Source organism: Anser anser (assembly GCF_964211835.1).
Source record: "Anser anser genome assembly, chromosome: 4".
Classification (NCBI taxonomy): domain Eukaryota; kingdom Metazoa; phylum Chordata; class Aves; order Anseriformes; family Anatidae; genus Anser; species Anser anser.
In genome coordinates this window covers 67,379,475-67,393,268 of record NC_139724.1, presented here as the reverse complement: position 1 = coordinate 67,393,268, position 13,794 = coordinate 67,379,475, and the positions used below count along the sequence as shown (strand labels likewise).

General features: G+C 36.4%; 1 protein-coding gene across 7 annotated transcripts in view; it reads left to right on the top strand.

Moving 5' to 3' along the window:
• Positions 1-13,794, top strand: part of AFAP1 (actin filament associated protein 1) — a 119,444-nt gene that overhangs the window by 66,685 nt on the left and 38,965 nt on the right. For all 7 annotated transcript variants that reach the window (XM_083834489.1, XM_083834488.1, XM_083834485.1 and 4 more), the window contains 3 exons: positions 2,862-2,970; positions 7,635-7,846; positions 10,773-10,952. In XM_083834489.1, coding sequence (XP_083690615.1) covers positions 2,862-2,970; positions 7,635-7,846; positions 10,773-10,952 — 501 coding nt within the window. The remainder of the gene's footprint in view (positions 1-2,861; positions 2,971-7,634; positions 7,847-10,772; positions 10,953-13,794) is intronic.

The window sequence follows — 13,794 nt, the reverse complement described above, 5'->3', positions numbered from 1 at the left end:
TTTTGTGAAAATGAAATCTTTTTATAATTGTTTTCAACTTTGTTATGGCAAGCACTGCAAAATGCATTTCAAAATCAAGGGCCGGTTAATTCAGCAATGGATTCCATCTGTGTTGACATTGGCTGCACAGCCCAGCCCGCCCCAGCTGCATGAAGTAACTGGTGCTCCAGCAGGGTCGAATTCAGACAAGCACCATTTGTGTTTCATTTCCTTTTTTCTTTCTTTCTGAATAACATTTTGTCTAAAAACAAGTATTTTTTTCCTGATCTTTATTGGAACCTCTTATTTATTTCTGGATAAAAGATAGCTTTGATACCTTGTTGCTATGTCAAGTCAAAATTGGAATGACTCTCAGGATGGGTATTTCCTGGGTGAATTAGGTTTAATAATGATAGGAATTTCATATATCATCTACACACCTGGCAGGGAAAATAGTTTAAGGCTAGACCAAAATATTAATATATCTGTCTTATGAAAGGGGTAGTATGAATCTGCACTGCCCCAGGAACAAGCCTTGACCCTGACTCACTTGAGCAAGGCTCTGCCCACCTGCCTGAAAGAAGAAAATGCATACTCTTTTGAGGAAGTTCTCCCTATTGTACCCAAAAATTCAGGCCACACAGACCAGACTTGTGCAGGTGTGTAGTGTAAACTTCACAATGTGCTGTCAATTTTCCAATGTTAACTAACATGTAATATTATGTAATGTCCCTTATGTCTGTTGCACAGCAGCAGGTAACCTTGAAAGGCTCATTTATTTTGTGATGATGTGCAGATTTGCAATTTGTGTTTTTCAGCAGAATCAAAAGGAAACTACAGTAAAAGTTGTATTTTTTCATCATTTTGCTTATTCAGTGGATAACTTCTCTAGCAAAACTGGTCTGTGATGAAAACTCATTTGGTTCACACTGTAGATAACAGTAATTGCTGTCTCTGAACTGTAATTGACTGTGACATACTAAGTTTGCTACATCATTTGATATAGAAATAATATTAGTGTAAATGTCAATCCGGCCAAGAATGTTTGTGTTTAGGTACAAATCAGTTCATTAGTCACACGGAAATTTTTGATTTTACTGGGCAGCTTGGTGTGCGATGGCAAGTTGCTGCTCGATCGTCTGAAGTACAGATTTACTCCTTGCCTTTGTGCAAACTGGGAATTCATAAGCATGTACCTGTGAGGCGGAATAGCCTACTGCATATAAATGTAACTACAGAGTGCTCTAAGACTCATCTTGCTGAGTAGCTGAGAATTAGGTGTCTGGCACAGTTGTTTAGTCGGTGTGGAGGTGTCTGGCTATGAAATGTGGAAAGATGAATCCAGCCCTGAAAGTGCCAAGGAACTAATTTCAAAACAGTCAATGTCACATGTTATTAATGCTCACGTTCCTCTCAGGTAATTTTAGGCCTATAGCCAAAGAGGAACATAGTTACAGCGGCTTCACCTACGTTATGTGGAAAAAGGCTTTATGCCTCTCCTAGACTATTCAGCCCACCTGAGATCTGAACTGTGCTCTAGAAATGTTTGTCCATCAGCAAAGCCCACATGACTAATTTCTTACTTAGATATCTCTGTTGATTTCCTGATGTTGAGTGGATCAGTCCAATGAAGACAAACGCCGTTACATCTATTTCATTACATGACAAAGAGAAAGATGTATTCAAAAACAGTTACTGCAGAAATGAGACTCTGCTTACAAGTTACATTTTTGTAATAATGCAATAAACCACTCGTATTGGAAAAAGACTGAAGTATTTCCTCCAATATGAAAATATGGATCTAAAAACTTATGGCAAATATGAATGAGTTCTATAAAATGCAGTTGTTTTGGTCCTTGCTAAAGAAATATAACAGTAAAGTCATATGGAAGAAGTCATAGAGTACTAAATTTACTTTGTTACTATATCAGCATACCAGCAGTTGGTCAGTTTTAAATTTAAAACAGGCTTATATTTAGAAAAGAAGCATTTCAGAATTTGACCTGGTATTTGAAATATTTATTTTATCATATAATAGTTTCTTGATGTTCCAAACTATTCATCGTTTGTGTAGCTCAGTTTTCACCAAGTAGAGGTACTTTTTAAAAATGAATATCTGTATTAAGAATTGATTTGCCATTGAAAAACAGAATGCATCGTTAAAACACGATCTAGATTATCTATCCTTGATCTCTGCCAGACCAGGCTATTTAACTTTTCTAAACTGTGCAACCAAAGCGATGCTTGCTACTGTAATATGAATTATTTTAGATGTAGAATACTAATAAATAAGCCTAAACACTATAAAAAGTCCTATGTACATAAATCACTTTGGTGCATAGATCCTTTACTTTTTTAGTCCTTAAATAAAGAAGTATATCTTTTCAACATGTTAGATCGTATAGTATTTATATCCCTGAAGGACTCAGTTGGAGTACATGCAAGAAGGTTCTGCTTCCTTTCCATGAATGGAGGTAAAGGGATTGGCAATAATGATAGGTTGTGAAGTGTATCATTATGTTTTGAAGCATAAATAAGTCACTTAATGTCTTCAAATCTCAACCTCTACGTATTATTTTTTAATTATAGCATCATAAAAGGAGCTTGAGATTTAGATTTTTTTTTCCTTCTAAATGCTGCTACCCTGCATGTCTTATTCAAAGGACAACATCTAATTCACTCCTCCAGAGATTTGCCTTTAGAGATAGTTAAGATATAGTTACATAGTTTTATATATATAAACCCAGCAGCTAGTCCTGACTATATGTATATATGTGTTACTTGTAAACTGATAATGAGCAGACGTTCCAACGATGTTTATTTTAACACCTTTAATTGCTTTCTCTTTTTTTTTTTTTTGTTTTCCTTTTTCCTTCCTTTAGCCACCAGATAATGGGCCTCCACCATTACCAACATCTTCCCTTCCTGAAGGCTATTATGAAGAGGCAGTGCCACTTAGTCCTGGGAAGGCTCCTGAGTACATCACTTCCAGTGAGTAGTGTATAACCAGATCAGTTTCAGAGCAAATGGTAATTCTAGTGTCCTTCGGCTTTTTTTAGGATTCAACAGCTACATCTCTTTTAGTGCCATGGTAATGTGTCATATGCGTGGTTTAATTGTCCTCACTGTCATAGGCTGTTTTGGTGTGCACAACTGTTTTGGTGTGCACAAACAAGGCTCGTTTTAGAGAAAACTAAACCTGCAGCTCCAAGTTAGGTGCACATGTGTTTTGACTGCTATTGGAGACAGAGTCCAATTTAGCCATTAATCCTTTGGACATATTTGAAGCATGAATGTGATGGGGACATTTTTACTAGGGATCCAGAGTTAAGTATTGTCCGGAGTAAACCCCTCTAACCTACCAATAGTGCAAATGTAGATGCCTCAGAACTTGGTGCTGGTCTGCAGATCTCCTGGTATGTTCCTATTGCACTGAATTACTTGCCTAAGTAGACAAAGAAAATAAAAACCACCTTTTCTAAAGTGAGTAACTATTGAAAGGATGTGATCTGCAGCATTTCTGATGATGTACTGTGGTTAGGGGTAAATCATTCATACTGGCTCCCATAAGCCATGCTTGATGAACATGTCACTATTTCAGTGACTAAATATAGAACTTAGAAGCATGATTTAGTGGTGGACTTGCCAGTACTAGGTTAAAGGTTGGAGTAGATGATCTTAGAGGTCTTTTCCAGCCTGAATGGTTCTATGATTCTATGACTGCTCGTTTAGTGCAAAAAGCATAGGGTTGTCTCCCAGCTGACCACCAGAACTTCCTTCTGCAACACAAACACTCTTTACCAAATTCCGGTACTTGTCCAAAGACTGATTGCACTTAAGAGGAGACAGGATGAGAACACTGATGAAACAATGAAATGACTGCTGTGAGAATGTACACAGGGTCAGTCAACCCAGTTAGCTGTCATTATGTACTAACAAATTGAAAAGATTTTCCTTTTGCTGCTCTTTTTTATTGGCTGGGGTAATTTCTTACTTGTGTATGGCTGATTTATCACTAACAGTTATTTTTTTGTGGCCCAAATATTAAAGGGATATCAGCCCCCATTTTATAGCTGTTTTTATTATTTTAACCAGAGCAAATGAACAAAATAACATCTCTGTCCTTAAAACACTTGCATAGGAGTCACCTTGGAACATTAATTATTCATTTGTACACTGTGTGGCAGGGAAATTTGTCATTGTGCATTAGCTCTAAACATGATAAACAAACCAGGGTAGTTGGCAGCTCTTAATTTACCTAGGAAATTGAAGGTAAGAAAGAATTTTATATAACGCAAAGTAATTACAGGAACTTAGCAGGGCAGCAGAATCACTCCTCTCCTCATGTCTTCCCTTGGTGGGTGGACATGATGGGTGGTCCTGCTATATACCCTGTGAACTGCTGACTTGTGTTTTGTCATTAAACAAGAGCCACGCTCAGGCAGAAAAACATTAGTAGCACAAAAATTAATAGCACTGCTAAAGGATTGCCTAGGAAAAAATACGGCACAGTATGAAACTGATATCTTATTGTACTTAACAATCCAAACCCATAAAAATATTTAGGATATCAGTCTTAAAAGTTCATTAGTAATTCTGTAATATAAATGTATATATATACCCAGATATCTAATGCTTTTTTCTGTTGTAACTTATCATCTGCCCTGCTGTGATTTTGTTGTATATTCTTATGTCCTGAATTCATCACCTTTTAAAATTCGTATTAAAAGTTATCTATTTTTCTTTATCCATAATAAAGTTGCTTTTAAATTCAATATTTATCTTCATTCAAGCAAAACTTCCACTGAATCTAGTGTGTGTGGTAATTAAAATAACCCAACAAAGTACTATATTAACCAAAGATTATAACTATATTAACCTGTAGTTTATCAGACTGATTGAGATAAAGACCGTATCAAAGAAATGTTAAAAGTATAAGAACTGCAATAATAAACTGTTAAGTAACTGTAGTGATAGATATAATTATCTTTGGTAAATATTCCCACTGAGTCTTTTTGTAATATCATTAATAACAAGGAGGCTTCCGTACTATAATATAATACCTATAAATGGTTAAAGTCAATCAGACTTTATTGATTTGACAAAACTGCTTCATTTTGGACAGACCCTTTTCATTTTTTTCCTACAAAGTCTCTCCTTTCTCACCACCACCTCCACTCCAAGACCCAAAGAGTGTGTTTACTTGAACATATACACAAGACGTTTTCAGATCTTAACTGTAATTTCTAGTCAGTCTATTCCCTTAGCTGTTGTGATCAGGCAATAAGAGACAACAGGATTTAGTCACTAGTAGCCTTTACGCGGTTTAACACAATTTAGCATATTTAAAAGGAATTTTGCCCTTTGCAATTATACATACATGCTGGATTTTTCTGGATAACTTTCTGAATGTCTGCTAGATGTATTATGTATGAGTAGTAGAATGCCTATGCTATTTATGTTAAAATAGTCACTTTACCATGTGAAAGGAAGATAGTTTGTGTCTCAGAGCCTAAAAGCTTTGTTTTGGTTATCATTTCAATGTTTAGAGAAGCAAAGAATAGAAGTGGGATGTGGCAAAGAGCAGCAAAGGCTTCAGCCCAGACTAAATGAGTACTTCACAGTGGACAACCTTCTTGGTGTGAGTCACACAAAAACCTCTTCATCTAGCCAAGAGTCCTGAGACCCAGAACAGAAACATGAGCATTTTCTGGGCAGGATATGGCAACAGGTCCCCAGAGATCCTCTTTTTCTCTCTGAGGACGGGAGTCCAGAAGTGTCAGCCTCGGAAGTACCTGTTGGCTTTCATTCTCCTATAAACAGAGATTTGAATGAACCTGCAGCTGCTGTGCCAGCAGAGTTCCACTGCTGATCATACAACTTATTCCTATCATGAAGTCTGCACTTGAGCTGCTTGTGAGCCACTTGGGAAGTACCTGTATGATATCACATATGGTGACAATATCTTATGTAGTGAGATATGGTAATACTACTCTGGTGGCATTTTTTCATTTAATTGGTAGTACAATATTGGCAGAGTATTATCTGAACAGTATTAACATATCTCCGTATACAAGTAGTAACTTGCTCTGCTTCTTGTCAGCCCGTATAAATTTTGAAGTTTAAGAATGATCTTATGGCCAAAAGTGGAACAATATCACAAGTGAGGTAAAAGATGGTTGTAGAAAGGAAGCAAACATTAAATGAACATTATGACAGTGGTGTAGCTGCAACAAAAGCTCAGTAGTAAATCTGAAAAAGGGACGAGGAAGTTATGTTTGGACACCTAAGTATTATTTTTCTTGGAAAGGGGGAGGGTGAAGTTAAAGATGAAATGCTTTATGTGAAAGACTACCAGTTCCCAGAGGGACAGCAACTCTAGGTTTGTCTGTTAGCCCATTCATGCCTTTGAAAGACGGCCTTCTTGAAGATGCTGATTTAGTGACTAGATCTTACATCTTCATATTTGGTAACACCACATGAAGAATTCTTCCTCTAGTCCAAACAGGTTGGCATTCTACTCTGTGTTTGAGTTTGGCCGATGAACTGCCAAGCATTTCCTGATGTTTCTGTGTGAATGTTTGTGGATAGCCACTCCAAAAGGAGGTCAGAGGGAGAACATTTTGGTTTGGTTCTGGTTTGCGTGTTTCTTTCCTTTTTTTTTTTTTGTTTTGTTTTCTTTTGTTTTTGTTTAGGATTTTTTTTCTGCTTTATGGGTAGAAAGTTAAAGAGAAGAGTCTGGTGACTTCTACCAAATCTTACACATTCTTTTAAACAAATATGAAAAAAATAAATGCTCTGGAATAAATGTTTTCAAATCTGTCATTTTAAACATCTAATCTACATTTTTCCATCTGTCTCTTGATTTTTCTAAAATAGGTGAAAAAAATGTTGTGTTTTCCCATTGATAATCATCTGTGGCATTTACCACTTTCCCATATGGAGCTGCCCCAAACCAAATCCTCAATAGTAGAATTGACCAGAAAACAACAATTCATTGTCAAAAAAAGTTTCATGAGCTTGAAATATATATATTATTTTCTCTTTGAAATGAAGATATAGTATTCTATATAAGCTTTGTGAAACTACAAAACGTATCAGAATATTTAAGCTTGATTTGGAGTTGTAGATAATCTGGGTATAACCCATTGTGACTCTGCACATAGGTGGGGACTGTTTCAGAATGAGCTCTCCAGCCATTTGATCTCTTGTTCCCTTCCTAGTTGCTGCAGGTTTCCCTCTTGCGTCCCGAATTGTGTCCTCAATACCTAGCTAAAGCAAATGAGAGATTTTCTTCCTTGAAATATTTGGATGAAATTTCAGCTATTGAAAATATTCCAATTGTTTCTTCTCCGTGAGAATGGAGAAGCACCACCTAAAATTCTAGCTATTTATTCCAAGCTCATTCTTTCAGTTAAAATTCCCAAGGCGTCAGCACAGGTCTTCTGTAAAACTTCATAATGGAACTGCATCTTTTATTCAATTAACTTAATGTAGTGATATTACTAAGCACTGAAACAGTAGTTTGTTGGTGGCTGACATACAAAAGCCTTAACTCAAAAGGAACCCTGTTGAGTTTTTCAATTATTTCAGTATACTTCATGGCTAAATGTTTTAACTTGACACTTTTATGCTTAAAAATCCTTTTCTTAAAGATTATGACTCGGATGCCATGAGCAGCTCTTACGAATCCTATGATGAAGAGGAAGAAGATGGAAAGGGGAAGAAAATGAGACATCAGTGGCCTTCTGAGGAGGCCTCTATGGATCTGGTGAAGGATGCCAAAATCTGTGCCTTCCTGCTTAGAAAGAAACGATTTGGGCAATGGACCAAACTACTGTGTGTTATCAAAGAAAACAAACTACTGGTAATTTTTATTTTTATCTGGCTGTATTTTCTTTCTACCTTTTAGATGATGTATTTATTTTTATAGGAATTTAGGTTTTGGAATATGTTCTGCAAACAGTGGCCAAGTCTACAGTAACCTTACCAAAGAGTTCGGTTATGATTTACCCAAGAATCAGAGAACCACTATAATTATAAGTGTATCATGTAGCCACTTAGAACTTAGATTTTTATTGCACTTAAGCCCAGTCAGTACCCTGATACAGGAAAGAAAGTCTACCCTATTAGCTTCTACTATATTTCATTTGAAAAAAAAAATGCTGAAACTGTAAATCCAATCTTTCATTCCCTGTGGACCAAAAATCTCATAGGGAGCTTTTGTGTATGAACTGTTGGATCAGACTGCTGGAGAGAAAAGTCCCTTGTTAGACTGAGAACTCACTTGGCAGCATATGCTGTTGTAATGTATACACTTTAAACTAAACCTACACCATCTGTTCTGCAGTAATTACAGATGCAGTATTCACATGATGCACAGCTGCATTATAGAAAGGAAAGAAACAAGTGGATGTATTCTCTTAAGCAAATCTGTTATGTTTCTTTCTAATGGCAGGCACCAGTAAAAGATTCTGAAAGTTAGTAAATTATCTGCTCATAGAAGTCTTTTTGTTTTTTGAAAAGAGTCTAATTAATGGAGACATTCATTTCTTTGACATTAAAAGCAACCTAAGGCGTACCATAATAAATCATTTGGAGTCTTAGACACTCCCTGTCTTCCTATCTGGTGCCTGCAACAGTTATAGCTGTTTATGTAACTGGTATTTACTGTAATATCCCAAGTATTAAAGGCTGATTAACAGAGGATAGAACATTTTCTGTAGAACCTCATCATTCCATACTAGTACAAGACAGCTTAGGTGTGTTTGTTTACAAGTACATTTATGCTTATGGCTGTGTAGGAAATAACAGGATATGAAATAGCAATATCTGGGTAAGAAGTTTCTGAAAATATAGTTGGAATTCATTTCTAGTTTCCCATGGTTACAGAGGATTTAATTTTTGCATCCAGCTCTATTTAATTGATAAAAGGAATGTTGAATATGATTTAGTTTGTATTATATTGTTGTAATGCCATTATCCTTAGCCCACATTTTTATCAGCATATAACAGAATCATGTCAGATTTCAGGACCATCAAATAACAGTTTGAAGAGAAGAAAGAAGAAAAAGGGAAAGAAACATTTTCTCAGAAGTCACACAGTATTTCTTATAGAATTATGTTTGTTGTTCTATATAGAAATATGCTATCTTTTTCTCTTTTCATTTCCTTTAGCCACATGTGTGCTCTGAAAAGCTTTTTTCTCTTTATAGAGAGTGTCTTTCAGTAATTCTATAATGGGGATTAAGAAAATAAAAATCCCTATAGGAGTCTAATGACTAAATTACACAAGATTGGTTTATTGTTTGAAGGAGATATAACTTATGAGATATGCAAGTAAAACAAATAAATGTTCTTAGGGATTAGAAGTTGCCTGCATAGTCATGCAGCTGTCATCATAAAATATTTTAATTTGAATTAGACATTAAGAATAACACTTAGTAGGGAATTGTTTTTCATGTAAAGTCACTTATACATAAATACTTCAGTTTTAGTAATTATAAATAAAATTTCTAATTTAATGTAAAGGAAAACATATGCTATTGATTGCTTCTTGAAGAGACTAATGCTATATGTTTTCAAGGTTTCATAGCTTGAAAACTTAAGTTTTTTAATGTTACAAAATTAAAATCTGTGACCAATCTGGAGAAATTTTAAGTTAATTGGCCTTGGAGAGGAAGGGAGGATCATGAATGGTTTGCAGAGAGTGGCTCTATTTGTTCAGCCTAAGTTGAAGTGTTTATAACCTCTAACAGTTACTGTACTCCTGACAGTTGCATCATGGCATGAACACTGCCTCAGACATGTAAAATCTGTATGTGTTTTTCCGATCACATTCATACTCAACTATTCTATGTATGCATGTACTAATCAGTGCTTAATATCAGATACCGTTTTAGCTTTCATGCTTATTTGTATGAGTAAAAGCCCAATTTACATTAGTGTATAAAATTACTGGACATTCATCCACACAGTTAAACCTTGCTCTGTAGTCTGGCAGTCTGTGACAGCTTTACAAAACTCATCTATACTGATGTGTTAGAGGAAATAGGGACTAGTTCAACAGGACAAGTGATGCAATGTGAAACCCTGCATCTTCAAATCACCAATTCAAACATACAGCAAGTCATCAGTGATACAGCATGAAATGACTGTTCATTGGCAGCACTTGCTACTGAGGGAAAAACACTGGACAATTCACATAGTTTTAGGCAGGACCTTAAAGGGTAAGCCAACATTTATGTGATTTTGTGCAGTGACAGATTAAACCAAATTAGTTGAAAAACTACACTCCTGTGATTTTCCCTCTTCTCCAGACTGCAACAAATTTTGTTACTTATCTCAACAAGGCATCTGCCTGCTCCTTTGTGAGGGCAGCTTGTGAGCACTGGTGTAGGTTTGCCTTGATATGCTGGAGGGCAGGGTAAGCATCTGGGTTTGAAAGTCGTAAACTGTACAAGTGTATTCTGCTGGTACATGTGAACAGATATCCAAAATCGCCCTCTTCCTACCTGATGAAGGTCAAGGTTGAGTCATAAAGATAACACAGAGAAGCTTAATGCCCTCCATATGTTGTACCTACAATAAAAGATCTCTATTAATGTCAGTCTGGAAGCAATTTTGCTTTACAAAGAGGATGAAGAGAAATGCAAAGTTAGCATTGGCTGAACTCTGGGGTATGTGGTAAAGAGATGTGTGGAAAATATTAAAAATAGCATTTCTATATAATAACAGCTTTTCCCTAAAGTTCAGAAAGGTGAGATTTAACTTTTGACCTTTGCATTTTGCAGTGTTACAAAAGTTCCAAGGACCAGCAGCCCCAGATGGAGCTGCTCCTGAATGACTGCAGCATCACGTACATCCCCAAAGACAGCAAAAAGAAGAAGCACGAGCTGAAAATCTCGCACCAAGGAGCAGATGCACTGGTTCTGGCAGTACAGAGCAAAGAGCAGGCGGAACAGTGGCTAAAGGTAAGGAGTGACTTCTGACCAAGAGCTTTCCCACCAACAAAGCACTTCTATTGCCTGCTCATTTGCTGTTAAATCGGAGATACAGACAGTAGTTTTCAGGTAATCTAGACCACTTAAATCCCATCCAGTCTGGGACTGCAGAAATCCAGACTTAATGCTCAGGCCTTGAAGCAGCTCTTTGGGCAACCGTAAGCTCATCACTACACAGCCGCTGTGGGTGCATATGTTTTTCACTGCTAATTGCACAATAGTCTGGCACCAAGAAGGGAGGTGGCAATTCCCTTCCATTTACATCTCCAGCTCATTATCTGGAAAGCTTTGGTGACTCAGATTCCCTAATATGAAGGGACCTGGCACCCAGCTTGCTTTTTGGAGTGGTGCATAAGCATTGCTGACAAGGCTGTCTTGCAAAAATTCAACATACCACCGTCACAGCCATCATTTTTTAAACAAGCTAAGCTTGAGGAGATACCTGTCTGAATTGTTCTGGAGGGAGAAAAATTATTCAAATTCTAGAAGTCAATTAAAGTTGGCTGACTCTCATTGAGCAACATATCATCTGTTATGGTTTGTTCTGGGAAGGCAGAATTCTGAGAAATAGGATTTTGTCATCTTCAACCCTTTTCTGTTCAGTGTCTGAAAATGTGGAAAATCCTGGTGCAAGGGCTGCAGTTTTACATCCCAACCAGATTACTAGTATTTATACTGGACTTTGCCAGTTTCAGATATAGAGGTCAGTGAATTAAGTAGTGTGGGAAACTATCACTACATTTTTAGTGGCTTGTTTTAAGACCTTTAAATCCAGCCTTTTAAATGCATATTAAAAATCTGAATGCATAAGACTCATCAGGCATTCTCCATGCTGTGCTCTGATCTAACCTTATATGGTACTTATGTGCTAAGAATAAATTGTATTTTTCCAAACACAATTGAATTAATCACGTAGGAATTTCCTGATGACAGTTTTTTTCTGTAGAAGTGGGAAGACATAAAATGCAGCTTAGGAGGTATGACTTCTGCTGTGTGCTAATTGACCAAGTGGAAAATTAATCTGTAATTTCCTATTTTGCAATATTTGAATATACCTTTGGGGGGTTTGCAGTATGTCTGCTTTTGGTTTTGACTGGGAGTTTGTATCTTATCTTAAAAATGCACTTTGTGTTGTCATTTTAGTGGAAACTAATCTGTATTTGTTAGGCTTCTTCTAACTCCAGTATCTTGTTTTAAGTTGTAAAATATAGTAGCATCCAAGTGTCCTATTAACTCACCTGGAGTTTGAGAAATACTGACTGAGATGAAAAGAAATTCATCAGTCATATTCTTTTCCAAGGGAATTCCACTTCAGTTAGATCATACTAACTCCACCATTATTTCCTGTCTTGTTCTAAACTTGAGTTTAGTAGAGCTGAATACATTGGCACTTATCAGACTTTATTTCATAAAAATTGTGTTTTTGTTTTGTTTTGTTTTGTTTTACTTTGTCTTTAAAGCATTCTTCACACAGGCAGAGCAGTGCTAGGTTTTTCTATATCCCAGATGCACTCTTGCTATTTAAAAAAAAAAAAAGGTTTTGCACATTGCATGTTAGCACAATTGTGTGTGCCAGAAGTGAATGGCTGGAAAGTATGCTTATCTGCAAAGCACGTGGAGACAGTCTGACAACACTTTATGTAGTTTCTTCATGCTGCAAAGCTCTCTATTAATAAGCCTCTCTCAACTACATGGCAATGCTACTGTATGCTCAACTTCCAAGTCCTCAGTGCTGCTGCATTCTGTACAGTACAAATTAAATTGCCAACCCAGCAGCTAACCAAAAACGGTTTGCGGAGCTCTTGCAACAGCACCAGGGTTTTCAAGAAATATGGCTCTTCAGAAAACAAGAAGCATTCATTCTGTGTTTTTAAAAATTTAAGAAAACTTTTTTTTTCTTTTTAATTTCGAATATATCTTTTTTTTCTTCATGCATCTCTTAGTTAAAATGAGCTTCTGAAACTCATGTGTAGATTTATGTAGTAATTTCTTATACCAAGCAAGAGATCACTGTTTTGTCTTTGAAGAAGTGGTATGAGCTGCTTCTGCCTGTCATTCAATAGGGCATGAGCTCTCTGTCCCCCCAGCTCTCTGTCATCTATGCGTGATTTCTGTAGGTAATAAAATGGACAGATTCAGAGACTAATGATGAGAAGGGTCTCTGCATCCATATTTTTTAATCTTAACACACCTCTGTCAAAGATACTGTGCCAATACATGCCAGTGGAGCCATGCTATCACTTGGCAACAACAGGTTCTCATGAATAAATTTGTATGTAAGTAACAAATTAAAGCTTTACTCTTGAGCCTGAAAAGCTCAAAATGGATTTGGAGGCTAGACTTTCCCATGAAAGCTAAAACAGAAGATCTTTTTAAAGTCAGATGTAATCAGTATAAAATACATTTGCTTAAGCAAATAATTTAAAAATATCATTTGGAAGACAAGAGATATTAGAAGAAGTAGAACTGAAGTAAATGCAGAATATTTTAGACCTTTTTTTTAAAGATGACACCAAGAAAACAGCTGATAAAGCTACTGCAAATTGAAGTCTAGACTGGAAACCACAAAGGGAGTTTCAGGTTTACCAGCTAACAAATGCTTGATGAAGAAAAAGATAGCTGATGTCACCAAAGAGCCTGTCAAGATTTCAGAGCATCGAGTGTAACTAGTATAAAATCCAGCCTAGAGCTGAGATCATAGCAGTAATACAGTGTGCAACATAAAGCAGTGGAATTTTCCAAACTTGAGTCCTAAAATGTTCCCACAAAAATGTACATGAAAAAATGTATGCAGTTACACACTCTGACCCAA